Below are 24305 nucleotides of genomic sequence, written 5' to 3'. Positions count from 1 at the left end.
AGCACCACCTAAGCAAAAAGAAAAAAAAAGCCGGAAGTGGCACTGTGGCCCAAGTGGTAGAGCACTAGCCTTGAGCTGAAGAGCTGAGAGACAGGGCCCAGGCCCAGAGTTCAGGCCCCATGACTGGACCCCCCCCCCAAAAAAAAAAGAAGAAGAAGAAGAAAGCAAAGGCCTGAGATTTGAAAAAATGCTAATAAGAACTGTCAATAGAACTGGTTTTTAATTTCAATAACAATTTTTAAATAGTAAACTTATATTGGACTACATGATATATAAATGGATATACATGTGTAATATACCAGTACATATATATTGTATTGATTTGATACAATAGTATTTAACACTGTTCAAATGATAATAAAAGACACTATAAAGTGGCAACAAATGAATATTATTCATGTAGTTGGAAAACAAACTATTAAAATAAAGGAATTTTATTAGTATGTAACAAAAACGCATAAGTAAACATTTCTATAATATTTATTCTTGCACAGAATTTTGTGAACCTACAGGTGTGTGTGTGTGTGTGTGTGTGTGTGTGTGTGTGTGTGCGTGTGTGTGCGCGCGCGCGCGCGCGTGCATGCATGCGTGTGTTGGTCCTGGGTTGAACTCAGATTTTGAACTGAGATTATTTTTCTCAATGCTAGTGCTCTACCACTTGGTTCACTGCTCCATTTCCAGAGTATTTGGTGCTTAATTGGAGATAAGAATTTGCTTTTTGGGCTTGTTTCAAACCTTGATCCTCATATCTCAGCCTTCGAGTTGTTAGGATTACAAACATGAACCACAGGCTACTGTATTGCTTAAGTATTTGTTTAATCTTTCTATGATCTTTACTTCTTTTGTGATATAATTTCTTTCTTTATGTATATTCAAATTTCTGTCTGATTTTCTTTCTTTTATTTTCATTATCTTTAAGTAGTTATATAAAGGAGTTGCCATTTCAAAGCAAAATGATTTTGCTTTTGGATATGAAAGCTAGAAACCATTTAAAAGTGATAGAAAATAAATTTCTTTATATTGAAGATAGCGAAAACTCAATGAAATAAAAATTAGAAAAACAAAATGTCTTAAATAAGCTTTTTATTATTTATTTCATTTATTTGTTACATTTTTAATTTACTTATGTATATGTTACTTCCATAGAATGCAAAAGCCTTTATAAAAGAATTTTTAACCACAAAGAATTTTCTTTTTATTTCCTTTATTAGACAAGCTGAATGGAAAGTTAATATGGAAGTATCAATATAGGAAAATTATTATTAAGGCAGAAAAATGTATACTAGAAATAAGTTGTTGCCAGATGTGGATGTATTTTAAACTAGTTTCTTCCTGGTGTTAACTGCTAACGGGTAATACACATTCTACCTGCTAGCAAGAAGAGATGTGGAGAGGGCATATGTGTAATTCAGGAAGTGTCTCTATTCAGTGATATTCTCTAACAAAGAACAGAAATACAATTCTCTATTCTCCATATTACATCAAAATAAATCAAGTAGTTTCATTCACAGATTGTTTGTTTTGCTGGTGTTTTTCTAATCTTTTAGTAGGAAATGTAGATATGAAGCTAGCTATATTTAAGGAAAAGATGCATGTTAGAAATATGTATCAATTTTATAAAAATACATCAATGAACTTTTGAAAATTAGTCACAATTACAAAGAGCACTGGTGGCTCATGCCTAGCTACTCAGGAGGCTAAGATCTTAGGATCTTGGTTCAAAGCCAGCCGGGGCAGGAAAGTTCATGAGACTCCTATTTCCAATTAGCCACCAGAAAACCAGAAATGGCATTGTGGCTCAAGTGGTAGAGCACTAGCATTTAGCTGAAGAGCTCAGGGACAGTGTCCAGGCCCAAAGTTCAAGCCCCACAACTGACCAGAAGGAGGAGGAGGACGGGCAGGAGGGGGGAGGAGGAAAAGGAGGAGGACTACAAAAAGATCAAAAGGACAAATCACATCCAGTGCCAGTGGCTCATGCCTGTAATGCTAGCAACTCAGAAGGCTGAAATGTGAGATCACAACTCAAAGCACAGGAAGAAAAGTCTGAGAGAATCTTATATCCAATTAACCAGCAAAATCTCAGAAACAGAGCTTTGGCTCAAATGATAAGAGCACTAACCTTGATTGGAAAAAGCTAATAGCCTTAGGCTCTGAATTCAAGGTCCAGTACTATCAGGAAAGAAAAAAGGAAGCAAGTAAGGGAAGGAGTGAACAGAGAAAAGAGGTGAGAGGAAGGAAGGGAAGGGAGAATGGAAGGGAAGAGGAAAAAAGTCAAATCAAATCACAATTCATGAGGTTCAGCATATAAGTGACAGGATATGTTTCCTTAACATAAACACAAAGCATCCAAAGCTCCATGAGAAAAATAACAAAGACTAATACAACACAGGTCACAGAGATTTTTCTATGGATTAGCATCAAACATAAAAATCCCTGAAGCAATTCTGCTTTTATTTATCAGCTTGAAAAGTTCAGTCAGATGAATTCATATGCGTTCTCACTTTAAATACCATGTACTGTCCTTGACAATGATTATAGGATTAGAGCCAGAATATATAATGTAAATTGAACTACTGAGTTTCCAAAATTTTTCTTATCTGGTAATCAATGTTTATCTCAAAAGTAGCTGTTTCTGTGATTTTATATAAGTTTATAGATTAGTAGTCATTCATTTATTTAAGAAATGTAAACTAAGATCAAAGAACTGGTGGGTCATGCCTATAGTCCTTGCTACTCAGGAGGTTATGAGCTGAGGATAGAGATTTCAAGCCAGCCCAGGCAGGAAAGTCTGTGAGACTCCAACTCCAAATTTAGTTTAGAGTTGTGGCTCAAGTGGTAGAACAGCATACAAGCAAGTAAGCTTGCATACATAAAGCTCTGAGTTCAAGTCCTAGTACCTGCACACACACACACACGCACACACACACGGGAAAAGACATTTAACTGAATAATTAAGATAGTTCTTTTAAATGCCAGTAATTTTTGTTCTATAAGTACTTACAGTCTAGGTGGTGAAAGTTTGAAGATTCTACTAGAAATACCAGCAGTTCTCATATGTATTTCAGATATTAATATATTTTAAAGTCAATACAGTTAAGGTTTGTTAGAAACAGCAAGAAATTATTGAAGAGTTCTTTGTTGAGATAGAAAAGTTTAACGTTTGCCCTTGAAACATGAATGCAGATTATTAGGTTAAAGGAAAATCAACTTTCAGAGAAAATTAGAGTGAATCAGTTTACAGAAGGTTTCAGTGAAGAAGATTGTTAGTTCTCAGTATTTTGGTAAATAAGAATCATGTGCTAAACTCAACTCCAGCATGCCCTCAGGTTCTGGTGCAAAAGGCCCATTATTCACATGTTAAGCCCACTACTTGCCAACGAAACTTAAAAGATTTTGCAAAAGAAGCTGGCTTTGTCAGATTCATACATTCAAAAGATTCCAGTATCATTAAACTTAGCTTAATACCAGATTGAGTTAAGGGGCTGGGGGATGGGGGGGTGAGGGGGGTAATCAGGCTGACATTTTTATAGTCCTGAAGTAGAAAGCATCAGTCTCTATATGGATTTCTAGCAGCTGGGGTGGAAAGTAATAGATATGCTGGCGGGGGGGTGGGGGGGGAGTGGAGTAAGGGGGGGTTGGGTTTTTTAAGAAATAGAGAACTAACAGGATCCAGACATTGCTTGGCTACATACTAGCAAGAAATTCAGTACAGCATTTCTCGCAAATAATAAGGTCTTATACATGATGTGTAATACGTGACATTAACTTTTTGTGTAATTGTATTTTCTTACTAAAACAAAACATTTTATGTCTGTCACTGAATTGCTTTAGGTAATCTTTTGACTTGGTATGAGAAGCAATTCTTTCAATTTTTCATGCATGTTGATTCAAAATATGAAAGTAAATAAATACTGGAAAAAAATCTTGTAATTTTTCATGCCTGAATTTCTCTATGAACATACAGCAGAGAAATTACATCAAGATAGATATATTTACTAAATTGCATGAATTTATGTTATTTTAAATGAAAATGATTTACTTCCAATTAGACATTGTGATAGCTTTTGTCTTCCTTTTATTAATTTTGTCTTTTATTAATTCTTTCCACATAATATATGGCTTTTAATGGGATATGGTGCATCATGAAAATGTTACTATAATCAGCAAAGGCTCTTAAAATATTACCATTTACAAATCAGATACTCTCCAAAAATGTGAGTGAATTCGTAAGTGTTCTTTGACTCTTTAAACATCAAAACGGACCATCTTCAAACTCCAAATAATTCTCCAGCTTTCTGCAGGATATCACAAAACTTTCTGGCAGGGAATTTTAGACAAGTTGAAAAGATTTATAAGATAAAAATATTTTTTCAGTTGACTTGACAACCATGTACAATGTTAGTGGAGAGTTTATTTGCTCAAGACTCTTTGTCAAAATGAATTTAAATTGAGATTATTAAAATGTACTTCAATTGCACAGTTTAAGGGGAGGTGTTACTTATGTCTTACTGAAAAAATGTTTTCCATATAGTGCATGCTACATGGTTACAAAGGTGTCTATATAGAGGTGTGTTTCTCCTAAAACAGGACAGGCATTGAAACTTATTCAGGACACAATAAATGGGCAGTGAAATGGAGCTTGATCTAGAAAAAAGAAGTGGTGGTGGTTTTGAGTTTTGTCTGTCTGAACTCAGGTTGCCTGGACCTGAGTCACAACACCTCTATTAACCTCAGTGCCTTCCCATCTGTTAACTAGAAATCACTACAATAAAAGCATTTTGGGTGTACATGAGGATTAAATGATATTGTAAATGACTAGTACAGTAACTTGCCTAAAGTTTCACAATTAATTATTTTATTACAACTTGTAGAATCAAGACTGAGTAGTGTCTCCTGATACCCCCAGATGTTTATTTTTCAAAAAAGTGCCTTTCTAATTTAGTGATAATCTTTTCTGTTCCAGTTTATATAGCTTTAAAAATTTTGAAATAACAGTAGACAAAAGCTGGATCACCAAATGTTGTGAGTTTAATTTGTAACATGACAATCAGGGCCCAAAAAGAAAATATAGTTTGGATGAAAGGTTACGATGTTTTCAATTTCAAAATCATGTTAAACTCCTGTGAGTAATATCCAAATTCCTAAAACCTGAAGTAGTCCAATGATAGAAATATTACTTGGGAAGATTTTTTATTTCTGAAAAAGACCAGCTACTTTACAAAAACAACAGCAGTGGTTTGAACTCCATGCCATGGAGTTAAGTATGTTTCACAAAGAGTGGCTGTGGATATGTGGCTGTGGGTATGCCTAGGGATGGCTACAGCCAGAATCTTAGTAGAAAATAGCAGAGTAAACAAATGGATTGCTAAGTCTACACTTTCAACAGATAAAGAAAAAGAACAAATTCCCCTATGGTAAGTTTGCATTTTGTGTCTTTTGTTAAATGAGAATCATACGATGGGATTTCTCTGAGTCAGTGCCTCAGCACACAGGACTCTGCCGAGTCCTCATGAAACCTTCATGAAGCAGCGAGAATATTATATTTGACAAGTGAGGAAACCCATGCATGTTTCTTTACATACATGTATTAGTTTATTTAGTACATGTTTAGAGTTTTTTTTGCTTATTGATGACAGGGATAGAAATTATTATTATACTAGTTCCTTCTTAAAACTGTGACATATAATCATATCACAATGTAACAATTCTTGATCATATTTTAATTTATGTTAATGAAAATGAACTTACATGGTCTAGTTGTGATACCTGGACACAAGCTTAATAATTCTTTAAATTGAGTGCTGTAAAGTATAGCACATATATTCTTATAAAATTTTCATTATTATATGATTATTATATATTTAGCTAATAAGTTATATAAATTTTTATCTGAGATATTTCTTCATGACACCATAGCTTAATATGGGGATTAGAGAGTAGCAAAATACCTTGTCCTCAAGAATTTGGAAAGTTAACCAAAAGTAAATAATATATAACAGAATGTAGAAAACATCTACCAATTGGTTTCACAAAATCCTGGTGAAGAACAGGTAATAGGAGTAGATGAGTTGGTTCTAGTTAAAGAATCATAGAAGAATCTGAATTACTTTGTCCAGGCAATGGGGCTGAAGGAAACCACCTCATGAGATGAAGAGGATATATAACATGTAAATGCCAGTGTACAAAGGCTTGTCACCTGAAGCTCATTATTAAGGCATTTTCATATTCCAGGTTTTCCTTGTGTAACTTTATGTAACTTGTATATAGGAAAAATAGATGTTTTTTTATCCCATAGGATTGTTTACTACATTATAAAGACTCTAAAATGTTATATAGTGCATAAGAAATGCTAAGTAACCTGTGGCAACAGTGATACTCATAAGACACTATGTTGGAAATGACAACTTGGGGAGTGGGAGGGAAAGAGGTGTTGGCAGGGAGGGAAAGTGAGAGAAAATGAGGGGGGTAACAATGTTCAGCAAAAAATGTACTCATTGCTTTACTTATGTAACTGTAACCCCTCCGTATATCACTCTTACAGTAAAATAAAATTTAAAAAGAAATGCTAAGTAACAATTCATAGAGGATTAAAAAACAAAATAATTGATAACAACAACTCATATGTTATTACTAAGGAGAGAATGCACACAGATGTGAAAGGAGATTGAGGGTTTCATGACAGGCTAAGGAGATGAAAATTGCTATACTAGGGAATATGAACACAAAATAGCAAGGAAAGATTTGGTTTTACATAGATCTTACTGGGATAGAAGAGTAGAAGAAGAGAAAGAGAAGAGGTCAGTAAAGATTAGAGGCATATATTTCTATAATAACACTAGTAAGTATCAAGATTGTCTAATAAGATTGTTTTATCCAAAGGAGGGGGTAACAATGTTCAATAAAAAATGGACCCATGACCTTTCTCAGGTAACTGTAACCCCTTTGTACAGTATCTTCACAATAAAAACTATATATTAAAAAAGATTGTTTTATAATTCTCTGTACCTATGACAATAGGAATACAAAGGAGATAACAGTTGACAAACCTAGGTTGTTTCCGTGGTGATGTTTCCATTCTCATCTCTGAGTTTATTAATTTGGGTGTGTTCTCTTCTTTTTCTGATAAGATTTGCTAAGGGTCTGTCAATTTTGTTAAGTTTTTCGAAGAACCAACTCTTTGTTTTGTTGATTCTTTCTATAGTTTTTTTGGATTCTAATTCATTTAATTCTGATTTAATTTTGATTATTTCTTTCCGTCTACTGGATTGGGGTTTATCTTGCTGCTCTTTTTCAAGGAGGTTTAGATGTGTCATTAAATTGTTAGTTTCAGATCTCTCCAATTTGTTGATGTAGGAGCTCAGAGCTATAAACTTGCCTCTGAGTACTGCCTTTGCTGTGTCCCAGAGGAGCTGGTCATTTGTGTGTTCACTTTCGTTGAATAGCATGAACATTTGAATTTCCTTTCTAATCTCTTCCATGACCCACTCGTGATTCAGCAGTGTGTTGTTCAGCCTCCATGTGATACCAGACCGCAGAGAAGAATTTGGAAAACCAGAAATTATTAGGGTTAGGGAGAGATGTGGGTAAAAAATAGTAATAGATTGGTGTGGGGAGGCACAGGGAGAGTTAACTATGTCCTAATCCCAATGCAGGAAATAGGTTGGGTAGGATGCAAGTAGAGAGAGAGAGAAAAAGAAGAAAGGGAAAGGGAAATGAAAAGAGACCAGAAAAAAATAGAAACGTAAAAATTAATATTATTATGGAGATTAAAAGACCATCTATTTAGAGAGGAATGTGAGTATATTAAGAGAAGGGAAGGAACATAGAGGAGAAGTGAAAAACTTAAAAAAAAATGCTTAAAATATTATATAGGTATAAAGAGGTAGTACTGCTATTAATGAATTTAAGTCTCAGAGGTTTTGAATTGAGTAATAAATTTGTGGATTAAGTGTGTACACAAGGGGGGATAGGGTCTACTAGTTAACTACGGGTTTATCTGAGGATGTGCAGGACAAGAGTTAAGTCACATAAAGAAGATCAAAAGAGAGGGAAAGGTGGAAAGAATGAGAAAGGGAGAAAAAAAGATCAGAAGTTCAGTGAGCTAGACAAAAAACAAAAAGATAGTTAAGAAAGAAAGAAAAAGAGAAAGAAGACAAGAAAAGAAAGGAAAACGCACATTCACATATTCCTAAAATAAAAATTATAAGAGGGAAAAAAAAGTTACTGGAAAACAATTATTTTTTCAAAAAAGGCAAAAATTAAAGATTAATAAAATTTTTAGAAAAGGAAAAAAATTTTTTTATAAATATAAGGTACCAAAAAAAAAAGGAAAAAGAAAAGAAGAAGAAGAAAAAAAAAAGTTCTTTGATTTTTTTTTTTTTTTTATTTTTTTGGGAGGGGTGGGAAGAATCCTGTATCTCCCTTTTGTCTGTAACCAGCCTCTTGTTGGAGTCTCTGGTCAGCTTGAGGTCCTGTGGCTTGATTGGTTTCTTAAGTCAGTTTGTTCGAACAGGCAGAAAAATGCTCTGCTTTACCCAAGATTTTGAGATCCCCCTCCCAGATTAGTTTAATGGGAGGGTGATCTGCTTTGAGAATCACAAAAGAGGGGTGATGAGGCTAGGTTCTGGTAGAGTTGAGGCCTTTCAACAAACAGTAGCTTTTCCCTGGGGCTATTTTGTGAAAAAACTCACAGAGCCCAGCCTGAAGCCATTCTCAGGGTTTCTGTTTTTCAATTGATTGTTGAGGCTGCTAGGGGGAGGGGCAGCCTCTGGCTCTGGTTACCCAGTGCGGAAAGCCACTCCAATGGCTGGCGCCTGAGCTGGGTGACTTTTCCCTGGATGGAGCTGAGTCTGGCAGGTCACTTCGCCGTTAAGTTCTTGTGACCTGCTAAATGGCTCGTTTTATTCCAAGGCCTGAGTTGGAGCTGGCAGCTCCTCCGAGCTTTGTCAGTATCCAAGATGGAGATCACCGGTGCTGGGGAGGAGGGGTGGCCTTCCCTCCTCTGCTCCCTGAGAAGGAGTGAGGAAGTCGGGCTTCTACTCACGCCGAGTCTTGGATCCTGGGTCGTCTCTGGTCTGCAAACTGCAGGATGAAGATGTCTGCTCCTTGTCGGTTCTTGCTGGTGTTGAGTAGAATCCGCTCACCCGCTGCGTCTGGCTCCTTCGTCCTGGACTCTCTGTGTGAGCGCTCAGGTATGGCCGCGGCTGCGGTCTCCGCTGCGACCCTGCCGCTGCCGCCGCAGCTGCTGGCAAGCGCTCAGATGTGTCTTCTTGCCTTGGCTTTCCCTCTCTTGTCTAACTCTCTGTCCTGTGATGGCACACTTGGTGTGATTCTCTGGCTTAGGACTGTTCACTGGAACTCTAAAACTGCTTTTTATGCGAGAGCTTGTTCAGATTCCAGCTTCTCCTCCGCCATCTTCCCGGAACACCCTATGCCACATTTTCTTGATCCATTCATCTACTGAGGGGCATCTGGGTTGATTCCATATTTTAGCTATGGTAAATAATGCTACGATAAACATGATTGTGCTGGTGGCGATAGTGTGGCCTTATTTGTGGTCATTTGGGTAAATGCCCAGAAGTGGGATTGCTGGGTCATAGAGGTTCCTCTGTTGAGGAACTTCCACACTGCTTTCCAGAGTGATTGGATAAGTTTACACTCCCACCAACAGCACAACCCCCTCCATCATCTGTTGTTATTATATTTCTTGATTTTAGCATTCTAACTCGGATGAAGTGGAATCTCAATGGTTGTTTTGATTTGCATTTCTTTTATAGCCAGAGATGTTGAGCCTTTCTTCCTCTGTCTGTCTATTGGCCATTCTTATTTCCTCTACAGAGAATTCTCTCTTTAAGTCTTTAGCCCACATATTAATCAGGCAGTTATTTCTTTGAGGATTTGTTTTGGGGGGAATTTAATTTTTTGAGTTCTATGTATATTTTAGATATGATGCCTTTGTCTGTTGCTTGGCTAGTGAAGATCTTCTCCCAATCTGAGGGCTTTCTACTGATCTTGCTAGCCTTTGCCATGCAGAAGCTCTACAGTAAACGTGATCATATTTGTCCAACCTTTCTTTGATATGTGGTGTTTCTGGATCTTTATGGTTTCCTTTATTTGTAATAGTTAGTATACATCTAGAATAATCTTAGCTGATAAGCAGAATAGCTTAACAGCTATGTACATATGACTATATAAGATGATATTAAGTGAAATGAACTCCAAGACATGGACACAACATTTTTCTTTGTTTTTGTTTTTAATGTACTAAGTGATTTTATTTTTCTTTTGTGTTTAGCCCCCTATGGTTTATCCCTTGTTGTCACTTTATTCGATTTTGGTACCCTGAGTATCGTATATACATTTATCTGAACTAGGAATGGGAAGGGGAACAACAAGATGGTGAAACAAAGGACAAAGGGGGAATCTATGCAACAGCAATATTCACTTACATCTGGTCCAGAGGGATTAGGAGGGAGGGAAAGTGGGAGAAAAATGAGGGAGGGGATAACAAGTTCAACAAGAAATGTATTTATTACCTTACTTACGTTACTGTAATCCCTTTTGTACATCAACTTGACAATAAATTTTATTGTGAAAATACTGTACAGAGGGGTTACAATTACAAGATAATGAGTACATTTCTTATCAAGCATTGTAGCCTCTTCCTTTGTTTCCCCTTCACATCCCCTCCCCCCACCCCTCCAACCCTCCCCTCTCCCCACCAAAGTTGTAAAGTTCGTTTTCAACATAATGACTTGTACGTCTCGTTGTTGCAATGGGTCCACCTGTATCACTACTTAAAATTTTTTTAAAAATTAAAGATAGCCAAGAAAGAAATGACTGTCTGCCACTTGAGATAGAAGGAAAATGGTGGAATGCAGCAGATGGTGAAACATGAATAATTAATAGTGTAATGTGATTTGAGACCTTGATTTAAAAAAAAAAAAAATTGATTCACCCAGGAAATGACCAGTCAAAGCCAGCTTGGGCAGGAAAATACCTGAGACTTTTATCTTTAATTAATCACCAAAAAGCATTCAGGCATAACTGTTGTGCCTGGAGCACAAAAGTTGAGGGCAGTGCTCAATTCCTGAGTTCAAGCCCCAGGTCTGGCACCAAAAAAGAAAGAAAAATGCATTGATTCACAAAAAAACCCCAAGGATATAGATTAGATAAAGAAAATTTTATGACCTTTATGTTTCATTGATACAAATATAACTAATCTATCTTTTGATATGTAACTTAAGCATGTAGTTGGTACTTTGATTAGAGAATGTTCTATATGTAAGAAAAATGTTTAAGTTATAGCAGGATATACAGTTATAAAATAAATTGGGAGATGGTGCTGTAGCTCAAATTGGCAGAGCTTTAGACTTGAACAAAAGAGCTCAGGGACAGCACCAGGCTCCAAGTTCAAGACCACAGTAGACAAAATAAAATAAAAAAATAAAACAATAAATAAAGCAATCTAAAATCCTGTTTTTTTCATGTCTTTATTTTAGTTTAAGTAGTATTTATCTCAGTTAAGTAGTTGTACAAAGGAGTTGGCATTTTACAAAGCAGTTTATGAATACAGTGCGTTTTAATCAAATGTCATCATGTCATCCCTTTCAACACTCTCACGCATAACTTCCCCTAGTACCCTCTATTTCACTCTTCTTAATTTTGTAGGCTATACATTGAATTCTTGACTGCATTCTCATCTTCATCTTTTCATTTGACTATTCACCTTGGCCCGACCCAACTCCTTTCAATTACCTACTTCCTGGCGTTTATTTTGTTGAAATTTGACTTTGCCTTTTTATGAAATTTGAGTTCTTCCCTGAATCTACTATTATGTCAGTTATTACATCTATATTCACTTGCAAGCCACCCAATGTATTTACTTAGAAGTTTATAAGTTAAATCCAGCATCCACATATGAAGGAAAATATGCATCCTTTGTCCCTTTAGGCCTGACTTACTTCATATAATATAACTTTTTCCTTTTCTTTACAACTCTTCCCATTTATTTACAAGTGGTACAATATTATTTTTCTAATGAATGAGTAAAATTCCATTATGTATTTATACCACATTTTCTTGATCCATTCATCCATTGAAGCACATCTGGGCTGATTCCATACCCTGGATATGATGAATTGTGCTACAATCAACATGTTTGTGCTGGTGGCTTTACTGTATCCTGATTTGTAATCTTTTGGATAAATGCATAGGAATGGAACTGATATATTAGAAGGTAGTTCTATGTTTAATATTTTGAGGAACCACCATACTGTTTTCCAGAGTGATCGAACAACTTTGCATTTCCATCGACAGTATATTAGTTTTTCTCTTTTGTGACATTCTCTCCAGCACCTATTATCATTTGTTTTCTTGATAATGGTCATTCTTACTGGAATGAGGTGGAATCACAATCTTGTTTGTTTTGCATGTTCTTTATGGCCATGATATTGAGTATTTCTTCCTGTGGCCAGAGATATTGAGTATTTCTTCCTGTGTCTATCACCTCATTTTACTTCTTCTGAGAAGACTCCTTTTATTAATCGAGTTGATGATATATTCCATTTTCCCATTCTGTAGGTTGTCTTTTTAGCTTACTAGTTATATCCTTTGATACTGTTTGATGCAGTTCTATTAATCAAGTCTTTCTTTGAATTGCTGTCTTAGATCTTACTCAGAAAGTTCTTTTCTGTGCCAAGGAGTCCTAATACTGCTGCACTCATTGGTTCTTGAAATGGTTTCAGGTCTTTTATCCAGGTCTTTGATCCATTTTGAATTGATGCTGGTGCAAGGTGATAAATAAGGGTCCATTTCAGCTTTATGTGGGTGAATTTCCAAATTTTCCCATCTCCATTTGATGGAGACACTGTTTTACAACTTAAGTTTTTGGTTTCTTTGTCAAGTGTTAGAGGCTATAGGTCTGTGAGTTAATTTCTGGGTCTTCTATTATGTTCCATTGTTTTTGAAGCCTGTTTTTTAAAAAATTGTTTCTTTGGGTTTTTTCTTTTTCCTTTCCTTTCTTTTTTTTTTTTTTTGCCACTACTAAGATGTTTTCATTACTATAGCTCTGTAGAAGTGTGAACTTTATAACTCTAGCACTAATTGAATAAACACAATTTTTTTCCAAGTAAGTATTTTAACTATAATTGAATTGCAGTAATGAAAAGTTTTAAAATTATATTTATTTAATCATTTTATTAATTATATTCTAAACCAGTATGGGGATCAATCATGACAATGACCACCCCTCCTGTGCTGAAGGTCTTCATATCATGTCTGGTGAATGGATTAAAGGGCAAAATCTTGGTGATGTTTCCTGGTCTGGGTGTAGCAAGCAAGACTTGGAACGATTTCTCAGGTACAAAAGCCATTTCTTTCTGTTTCATTGTGAATGTTTTTGTGTGCCTGATCTACTGCTGGCCAAGACAGGCAACATGATAAATAAACACACTACCAGGGTATAATTGAAAGCATTTGATTCCATTCTTGGACTGTCTATTGCCCCATGGCCTGGAAGGAGATGTGTTACTTAACATATCTAATTTTTAGTTTCTTTTTTTTTCAATTTGTACAGTTATTATTATTTACTGAGATAATCTTAAAATTATAAAGAATTCATCTATATGCATTCATTCTTATAACTTTTACTTGGTGGGGGGAGAGGGGGAGCTTGAACTGTCTCTGAGCATTTTCACTCAAGGCTAATTCTCTACCATTTTGAGCCACAATACATACCACTTCCAGTTTTCTAGGGGTTTGTTGGAGATAAGAGTCTCATAGACTTTCCTGCCTGGACTGGCTTTGAACCATGATCCTCAGACTCAGTGTCCTGAGTAGCTATGACTAGAGGAGTGAGCCACCAGTGCCTGGCTTCTTATAACTTTTATAAGAAAACATCTAAATAAAAATTTAGATGTTGCTCACCTAGTATCTAGCAAGAAATCTTTTCATAATATTAAAATTACTTTAAAATTTGCAAGATTTTAAAGAATTATATAATTATAGATGGCTCATACTTGTGATCCTAGCTTACTTAGGAGGTTGAGTTCTTAGGATTGAAGTTTGAAGCCAATTAACCAACAAAATCCAGAAGTGGAGCAGTGGCCCAAATGGTAGACTGCCAGCATTAGGCAAAAATGATAAAGGACAGTGTTCAGGTCCCAAGGTCAAGCCAAATGCTTGACACAATTTTGTTTTCAAGTTCTTTTGCTAACTAATCATAGAAATATTTTACATTGACTTAAAAACTTTACAAATGCTGCCAGGTCAAAGGCAAGTAGCTGCTTGCTGCAGACAAATCCTCAGAGTGTGAATTCCGTGATGGTTCCCTCCAAACTGCTAGGGACGACCTACACTGCTGATGAGCAATGTCAGATTCTCTTTGGGCCCTCAGCCTCTTTTTGTGAAGAGAAACAGGTAAGTGTTGTGTTCAGCTAAGACTTTTTCCAAGAATCCACCTTCACTGTTCAGAAGTATTAAGTTGTATAGAATTTGTGGGTCAAAAGCCTCCCAGCCCTTCAAAGAGTAATATTCTAAGAAAATATTTATACATTTTCCTCTTTGTACCTTTGAAGAGAAGCTTTTTAATAGAAAAGAACACAACAACTAACTCTACTTCAAATTACACTTAAGTCACAGAAGTTTTTTGTGGTATATCAAGTCAATGATTCTGTTTTAATTGTCATAGTTTCTTATGTGCTAATGGGGGAAACTGCAATGAAATAATATATGGGTGTGTAGTTGTGAAAAGACAGTTGTATATTTCAGTCTTTGAACTATACATGTCAATCTGAGATGTGTGTGTGTGTGTGTGTGTGTATGTGTGTGTGTGTGTGTGTGTGTGTGTGTGTGTGTGTGTGTGTATAATTGGTAGTATAAGGATTTCAGCTCACACTTGTACTTGGTGGTCAGGTTATCTACCACTTGAGACTTTTCTCTAGTCTTTGTGGGTTTTTTTTTTTTTTTTTTTTTTTTTTTGCCTAAACAATCCTGGACTATGACTCTCCTTATGCTTTCTTTTAGGGTAACAGGCGTGCAATAGTGTACACAGACAGTTGAGATGAGGGTCTTAAGAATTTTTTTTGCCTAGGCTGGCCTCAAACCTTGATCATCCAAGGTCATTAGGATTACAGTTATTGCACATAGCTTTTAAATTAAAAAAATCAGAAGTATGATTTTTAAAATGAGAGTACACTTCTAACTAGGCTAGAGAAAAATGATGTATGATAATAAACTGAGTAGTGTCTATATCTTAGTATTCAGATGTTCAATAATGACTCTGAAGGCAGTTGTATTAGATATAGAAATCTACAAGGAGAAGTAAAAGGGTCTCTTTTTTGGTAAGAATTTTACCTCTATTTACTTTATAGTATTTCTTTTCTATCTTCCTGCTACCTCTGTTCCAAGCTTTTCCCAGTGCGCTCTCTTCCTCTCCCTCCCTCCCTCTCTCCCTCTGTCTCTGTTTCTCTCTCTCTCTCTGTCTCTCTGTATTTAAGGAATGCATTGATACTCAAATTGGGAGTAAATTGTGTTAGAATCCCCAAAATTTTGCTGTTTTGCAGTCCTGACAAAATTTCTGTCTCTTCCTCCAGGGGGTTTGACCTTGTTTACAATTAGGGTGTTTTGGATAGCTTTCTTATTCTACTTTTTTTTTGAGAGAGGCTTGTACTTAGGGCCTTCACCTTGCTAACAGCTGGTGTTCTATCACTTGAGCCATGCCTACAGCTCTGTTTTTTGATGGCTGTTTTGGAGATGGAGTCTCACAGGCTTTTCTGCCAGACTGTATTCCAGCAACAATCCTCCAGGTATAAGCCTCCTGAATAGCTAGGATTACAGGTGAGTCATTGGTGTCTGTTTTCTGCTCTGCTTTTCCTATCATTTATTATTTACATCCCGTCAACTCCAAGCATGTGGCACTTGATCCATGAAATAGTTGTTTCTCTAGTGTGGCTCCCAGTGGTTTATGCAGGTTTGGTATTTAGGGAATATTTTATTTATACTTCAAATAAATGTGAGGTATTCAAATTGCCTCAAATGTGATGTGTTAATAAGGATATAAGTGTGTAACTATTTAAGTATACAATTATGATTCTTTTTTTTTTTATCGGTTGTCGGCCTTGAACGCTGGGCCTGAGCACTGACCCTCAGCTCTTCTGCTCAATGCTAGCACTCTACCACTTGAGCAGTGCCACTTCTAGTTTTCTGGTGGTTTATTGGAGATAAGAGTTTCACGGACTTTCCTGCCCAGGCTGGCTTTGAACCAAGATCCTCAGGTCTCAGCCTCCTGAGTAGCTAGGATTACAGGCATGAGCCAACAGCGCCCAGCTCTGCAATTATGATTCTTAATGGCACACCTGTGACACTTGGACCACAGCACCTTGTGTAGTAAGTGTAGCTGGAGCAGATCTTACAGTTATACTGACCAGATGAGACCATCTGCTTATCTTACCTTTCACTTTGAACTTACCTCCTGGCAGTAGACAATGTCAAGTCTGATGTATGCTCAAATTATTCTTGACAACAAGATAAGACAACAAGACAACAAGATAAGCTGTCTGTGGCTGACTTTCTAGTGGAGTTTTAGGTAAGGTTAGTGAACAGAGAGCTGAGTAATGGAGAAAGTTCAACTTTGATAAACGATGGCAAATGTCAGAAAAATTCAATAAATGATTAACTATAAACATAACTTTAGTAAATTTGAGGGCATTTAAAAAAGATTTTGCTGTTATTTGAACATTGGTCCCTTGCAAAGTCTATGTTGAAATTTAATTGCCTTTTAACAGTACTATAAGATAGGTCCATAAAAGGTAACTAAGCCATGAGGATTTTGTTCTCAAGACTGGATGAGTTCTTTCATAAAAATGCCTTCGTAAAGGTGTATCTGATCCCATCTTGCTCTCTCTTCTATCCCATGTCTCAACGTGTGTTTATGCCTTGATACTGAACTCTCAGCTTCAGAACTGTGGAAAATGAATCTCTCTTTTGTATACACAACTCAGCCACAGGTATGCTACAGCAGAGGCACAAATCACTATTTTGTAAAAGCAATTAAACTTTACATTTTAATGATATGCCATCATCATCATCATCATCATCAAAGTATTTTATTTTATTTCCATGTATGGAAGGATCACAATAAATCCCTCTCTATGATTTTATTTTACATTTAAAGGCTTTATGAGCTATAACATTTTTATTTCATTTGATCCTTAAAATCAGACTAAAACATTAATGGGTTGTATATGTCATGCATATTTCCTTTTTTTAAATATATATTCTTGTAAAGATACTGTACAGAGGGGTTATAGTTATATGAGTAAGGTAATGAATCCATTTCCTATCGGGCATTGTTACCCCCTCCTTTTTTTTCTCCTACCATCCCTTCCCTCCCCACCTCCCCGACTCCTTCTTCCTACTATCTACCCTTCCCCCCGCAAAGTTGTAAAGTTTGTTTTCAACATAGTGTCCTGTCTTATACATCTCATTGTTACAATGGGTCATCCTCCTGTATCCTTATTTCAGCATTTTGTTATTTCTTTTCCCCTCCCCAAATTAGAAAAATGTATATATAAGATACAGGATAGTGGAATCAAATACAGTCACAACAGGGGATATACATCGGAGAAGAACATACAAAGAAACAAATCACATAGTACATTATAAATATATTAACAGGAATAGCAAGAAAGATAAAAATCTCTTGTGTCCCTATCTTGGGGTTCATTTCACTTAGCATCAGCTAAGTACATAGCTTTTGACCTCTTCTGCTTGTCCTAGACATATACTAGTTATTGCAGATAAAGGAAACCATGGCACTATGTTTCTTTGTGTCTGGCTTACTTTACTTAATATAATTTTTTCCATGTCTTTCCATTTCTTAACTAAGGGGGTGGTGTAATTCTTTCTGATGTAGACATAGAATTCCATTGTATGTATATATACCACATTTTCATGATCCATTCAGCTACTGAGGGGCATCTGGGTTGGTTCCATAGCTTAGCTATGGTGAATAATGCTGTAATAAGCCTAGTTGTGCTGGTAGCTTTAATATGGCCTTGTTTGTGATCATTTTGGTAAATGCCTAAAAGTGGGATTGCTGAGTCATAGGGGAGCTCTATGTGGACTCCTCTGAGGAACCTCCATACTGCGTTCTTCCCTATGATTTTTATTAGCAGTATTTTTTATATGAAGATTTTATTGTGACATTTCCACACATGTATACAATGTATAATAATCAACTTCACTTCCTCCATTACCCTTATCTCAAATTCCCTTTTAAAACACTTTCAACAGGTTTCTTTGGTCTATTTCATACTTACAAATAAACGACACTGACCATATTCATTCTAGTTCATCTACCAGATTAAAAAACTTAAAAAGTAAAATAAAATAAAATCTATTTATCCAAATCCTAGGATGTTGCCTTATTTCAACTAACATCTAAACTGACTAAGCTAATAAACTTTCTTTTTTTTTTTTTTGGGTCCGGTCGTGGGGCCTGAACTCTGGGCCTGGGCGCTGTCCCTCAGCTCTTCAGCTCAAGGCTAGAGCTCTACCACTGAGCCACAGCGCCACTTCCGGCTTTTTTTTTCTTTTTGCTTATGTGGTGCTGAGGAATCGAACCCAGGGCCTCATGTGTGCAAGGCAAGCGCTCTACCACTGAGCCACCTTCCCAGCCCCTAAGCTAATAAACTTAACTTAAGATGCTAAGTATTAAGATCTTAAACTTCGTTTATGATATTAAGTATTCAAAATAGCCTTTTTCTTCTCTCAACTGTTTTGCTCCCCAGCACTAAGGTTTGAACTCAGAGCTTTGTATATTCTAGGCAAGCACTTTACCACTTGACCCACATTTTTTTGCTTTCACTATTTTTCAGAAAGGGTTTTAGGTTTATTTGTCTTTGTGTTTGCTTTAGGGCCAGACTATACTGTAATTCTACTGTACTATGATTCTGCTGTCAGGCATATCTGGGATTATGGATGTGTACCACCGTTACTGGCTTTTTAAGGTGGGGTCTTGCAAACATTTTGCCTTGTCTGACCTTAAATTACAATCTCTCGGCTTTTTATGAATCTTGCTTTACATACATGAGCCATTGTTCAAAGCATTCTCTCAAGTTTTATATTCCAATGCAGTATGCATGACATAGAAACCATATATATATATATATATATATATATATATATATATATATATTCATATACATACCTTGCTTTCAAAGTATTGTACTGGGTCCTGTCCTAACAATACAACAGAAAAACAACATTGAATATCATTAATTGGGTGATATTGAGGATATTACAGTGAATGATAATTCTACAAAGTACAAAGTAAACTAGATAGAAGAGAGAAAATATTTAAGGACTGAGACCAAGATCAATATAATATTGAAAGTTTAGGAAGATGAAGACAAAGCAACAAATAAAACCCAAGCACCAGAGATTTCAGCGTAGTATACTACTGATCTAATTAATGATATAAATTTGCTTTTAGGATACCAACTTCTATCTGCAAAATGTTAAAAGTCAGAGATGTAGTGATGCTTATGAAACATATTGAGCCCTACAAATTATTGCTTAGTCTTCTGTGTAAATTTTTAGAATTAGGGACTAAGTTCTTGGATAGCCTCTTCCTGAGTCCTAAGCAATTGATGCCTTCAGGTCATCTGGCATCTTGTGATGGAACCATTATAACACCTTTCTCACTTTACATATCCTGTCTGGAAATACAGACATGTAGGAAAATAGAGTTTCCCTAGAAACAATAAGAAGTGGCCTTGTCAATGTAGCCCCTCTTCATATTTTTTAAGAGGGAAAAGGAAGTATGTTAAAGTCAAAAACTTCCAGGAAATTTCAGTTCTTCCTCTTGCTCCTAAACTGGGCACACTATATTTGTTTAGCTATTACAGGTAGAGAAAATTTTCTGGTATGAATGAATCATACAGTTTCTAAAAAAAAACTCATGCAGAAAATTCCAATTGTACATTTTTTTAGATCAATTAGATTTGTCAAAATATACACAGCTTTATAATGCCTCCCATCTATTCCCAAATTGTCACTGTAGGAAAAGAGCAGAAAGGTGACCTCAGTAGTCCAAAAGGTTTTATTTAGGAGTAAAACCTGGGAGGGCAACTAAGTCTCCTTTCCAACTGGCTGAAGAGGAAATGACTCTCACAACTAGGGTCTCATTATATTGGCAGAAAACGTGAAATCAGGGAGGCAGACAAAGCAAAGTGAGAAGAAGGCAAGGAGAGCAATCTTATCTTGAGATTCAACAGCATCTGTGTCCACCAAGGGCCATGGTCTTAGGCTCTCTTCCAGGACAGCCAGGTGCCTTTGTTCAGTGGGGGCAGGGGAAGGAAGATTGTTCAGCTTAGATAACTGCTGCTGATGCAGCAAATTGAGTTCTAAGATATGGCTGTCAGGGGAGAAGGTGCATACTTTCAGTTTAAGTTCTTTTTCTATTAGTTATTGAAATAAAGATGTCTTGTGAAGTGTTACAGAAGAGTGAGTCTCCATACTTTGGAATTCTGAAATATTCTGGGCAGTAGGAATTTAGATTTAGAAAGGCTTAACATGAAAAAGTTGGAGCACACACACACACCACATTATCAAGACCTACTCTACAAAGATGCCTTAACAAATAGTGTAGTACTGGAGAAAAAAGAAACACTACTCATTGATAAAAGTTTGGTTACAGATTCTCATATATATATGTAATTGATTTTCAGCAAAAATGACAAGGAAATAAAATGGGTAAAGGAAAGCTTTTAAACAAGTCATGGTTCAACTGAGTCTTCATCTTTAAAAATCACATTCATTCTTTCTCCAGTGTAAAATCTATCAAAGTATTAAACTTGAAGAAAAATATAGAGAAAGTATTTCTGTCTTAGGACCATAGAAATATGAATCGTACCAAAATAAAAAAAAAAAACAGACAAGAGAAAAAAGTCATGCTGCATTGCTCACATTGTAATATTACTAGGTATTCAGAAGGCTGAGAACTGAGGATAATAGTCAAAGCCAGCCCAGTCTAAATGGTCTATGAGACCTTTATCTCCAATTTACCAACAAAAATGCTGGAAGAGAAACTGGCTCAACTAGCAGAGTGCCAATTTGAGTACAAAAAAAGGAGAGTCCCTGGCTCTGAGTTTAAGGACAGTAGTAGCATTAAAAAAAAACAAAAAACAAAAAAAACCAAGAAAACAACCCTACAATATTAGCAAAAAATTCTAAGTTGGGATTTGTCAAAATAAAATAATTTTTTCTTAGGAAAGTTAAGAAAATAAGCAATTAAACTGAAGAATATAAGCAAATATTCATAAACATGTAGCTGAGAAATGGAATTTTGTAATGCATACATTCCTCTAATAGTTTACAATAAAAGAATATTCACTTCAATAAAATGGAAAAAAACATACAATTTGGAAAGGAGAATAAGCCCTCTAAAGGATGCTCAGTAGTACTAACACTGGAACAAAAAACAGTATTTAAATCTACAAAGTTCTGTTTCTGCATTCCCATTCTAATGGTACATTGCACTCACAATACTAGACTCAAGTCATTACACTCAAAACATTATGTTTTGATTCAAAAATTCCAAATTATTACTGATAATGCACATTAATCAGAATTGGAATTCCTGTACTTTGCTGCTTGGAAAATTGAGTTTTTTCTCAAGTGCTTATCTACTTATCTACTATCATATTCAAATCAAACTTTCCACTCCTAAATCTAAATTATTCTCTGTGGGATTTCAATCTTTTAAAGTTTCTTAAGACTAATTAATAATTATTTATTATAATATCTATATCAATATATCTGTATAATACATAGCTACACATGGATCTTTTTATCTTTAGACAGATATAGATATAATAGCTATATATCACATATGTAAAGTTATATATAATATCTGCAAGCATAATAGATACATTATATATATAAAATAATAGGTTATAGATATTATAATCTCTCCATATAAATATACCTCTCCATAGTTGTTGTTATTAGTGTTCTATAAAAAATAAATGAGGCCAGCCAGGTGCTGGTGGCTGACACCTGTAATCCTAGCTACTCAGTAGGCTAAGATCTGAGGTTCACAGTTCAAACCCAGCCTTGGCAGGAAAGTCCATGAAACTCTTATCTCCAGTAAACTACTCAGAAAAATCCAGAAATGGCACTGTGGCTCAAGTGGTAGAACACTAGCCTTGAGCACAAAGAGGCTCAAGGAAAGCACCCAGGCCCTGAGTTCAAGCCCCAGGTCTGGAAAAAATAATGAGGCCAAAGTGCTTATTAATGGATTTATGCAGGTCATTTTTCTACAGGTCTACTATTTGCATAGGTAGGTCACCTATCTCGCATGGTCATTTTTTAGTTCATACTTAATAAATCTATATTGTTAGACATACATGTGATTGTTATATTTTTAAATTTCAATACAATTTACATTATTTCATAGATTTACCTCTTCCTCACTTCACGTGTCCAATTGCCATGCATACAAAATGTCACAGAGACCAAAATAGAGTGGTGGAACATGGGTTTCGTGGCAGTCATATGACGAGATTTGAAACTAAGGACTCTCTTCTCATTCATCACATAGTTAATTTTTCAAGTTTTTTTTTTTTTTTTTGGTCGGTCGTGGGGCTTGAACTCTGGGCACTGTCCCTCAGCTCTTCAGCTCAAGGCAAGTGCTCTACCACTTGAGCTACAGCGCCACTTCCTCAAGTTTTTTTTTTTTTTTTAATGTACACAGAGCTACTTTATCTGGGCAAGTAAAAATGAGAAGGTAGGTTATGCATCCTAGGAAGGGGAGCGCAGGGGTGTCTGGTCCATGCCCTCATCCGGATCCACATCCCCATGGGCCTCTGGTCTACTGCCCCTGGGCTCCCTACCATATCCGGGGTGGGGGGGTGGGGGAACAAGGGAGAAGGGATCAGCGACTCTGGCCTGGAAGAAGAATGGAAAATGAGTCAGAGAAACAGACTGAAAAAACAAACGTGGGAGGAAGCCGGGATGCTCCCCGAACACCTTGTGTCTGCGGGTGCCTGTCCAGTAACTTGGGAGCAGCTGGCCAGTATTCCCACCCTCCCCCCACATGGGGCTGGGAGCTGGCCTCTGGCACCCCACGTACAGGCTCTGGGCTACAAGGAGGAGTTGTGATTTTTACTTTTCATATGGCATGATTTTTCTTCTCATTTTTCACCTCCACCAAGACGTAGTCTCACAGACATTTGCATTTTCTAACCTAACAACGTGATCCTCTCAATCTCAGCCTCCCAGGTCGCTTGGTATGGCAGGTGATGGAAAAGGTTCTCATGACCCATGCTGCTTAGGCTGCCTTCAACTGTAACCTACAATTCTCAGCCTCACAAGTAGCCACACATGCCCAACCATTTAACTAACTAACCAATAAATTAATTAACTTCCAGTGTTCGTGCTTGATAGTCACGTCTACTACTTGTAGTACTAGTTTTATCTATTCTGATAGCCATGGCTTTTCAATTGGACTTATTTAATGTAGTAATATTTAATTATTAGGCATTTGGATTTAGATCTAGCATTTTAAAATTTGCTTTCAATTATAACTCTTAGTTTTCTTCTTTATTCTTTGCATTATTCGAACATTTAAAAAATTCTACTGGGGCTGGGAAGGTGGCTCGTGGTAGACTGCTTGCCTTGCATGCCTGAGGCCCTCGGTTCAATTCCTCAGCACCACATAAGCAGAAAAAGCTGGAAGTGGGGAAAGTGGTGAAAGGAGTAGGATTGATTAAGATGTTCAAATTTATGCAACTACTTAATAATAATGAAATAAAAAATACGTAAATTTAGGGTGCCAAAAACTGGAAAACAATGGTAACCCTTAAGGAAAAAAACCAACAATAGATGAGCTCAATAAATATCAGGAAACTGACACACAGAAAAGATGTGAACTATGTTTAGATGTCTGATTTAGGTCTAGTCTACATTTTACATTACAGATTTTCATTTGATGATCCAGATAGTAAATTATGAGACTTGTCAAAGTTACAACTCAGATGTGCTCCCCTACCTGAAATTAACTATATTAAGTAAATGAGCTGTGGATGTGTTCCAATAAAACTTTACTTACAAAAGCAGTTGGCCAAATCCCAGGTTATAATTTACCAGTTATATCTAGGGAATAGAATGAAAACCTTTGTTTTTCTTAATATAGTTAGAGTTAATAAGATTGCATTTTCTTGGAACAATGAAGCATACAAATACATAGATACATTCAAATTCCTCATTCTGATTTTTGAGGTAGTCTTTAATCATGGTAA

At 36.2% G+C, this 24305-nt stretch overlaps 1 protein-coding gene across 1 annotated transcript in view; it reads left to right on the top strand.

Moving 5' to 3' along the window:
• The window catches only part of Adamts19 (ADAM metallopeptidase with thrombospondin type 1 motif 19), a 250921-nt gene that overhangs the window by 119409 nt on the left and 107207 nt on the right, over positions 1 to 24305 (top strand). The window contains exons 9-10 of the mRNA XM_042692116.1: positions 13220 to 13360; positions 14268 to 14418. Of these exons, the coding sequence (XP_042548050.1) occupies positions 13220 to 13360; positions 14268 to 14418 (292 nt within the window). The remainder of the gene's footprint in view (positions 1 to 13219; positions 13361 to 14267; positions 14419 to 24305) is intronic.

Source organism: Dipodomys spectabilis, unplaced genomic scaffold (assembly GCF_019054845.1).
Source record: "Dipodomys spectabilis isolate Male_0828 unplaced genomic scaffold, ASM1905484v1 ptg000147l, whole genome shotgun sequence".
Lineage (NCBI taxonomy): Eukaryota > Metazoa > Chordata > Mammalia > Rodentia > Heteromyidae > Dipodomys > Dipodomys spectabilis.
The sequence above is the reverse complement of the archived record's forward strand: the minus strand, read 5'-3'. Positions and strand labels throughout refer to the sequence as shown.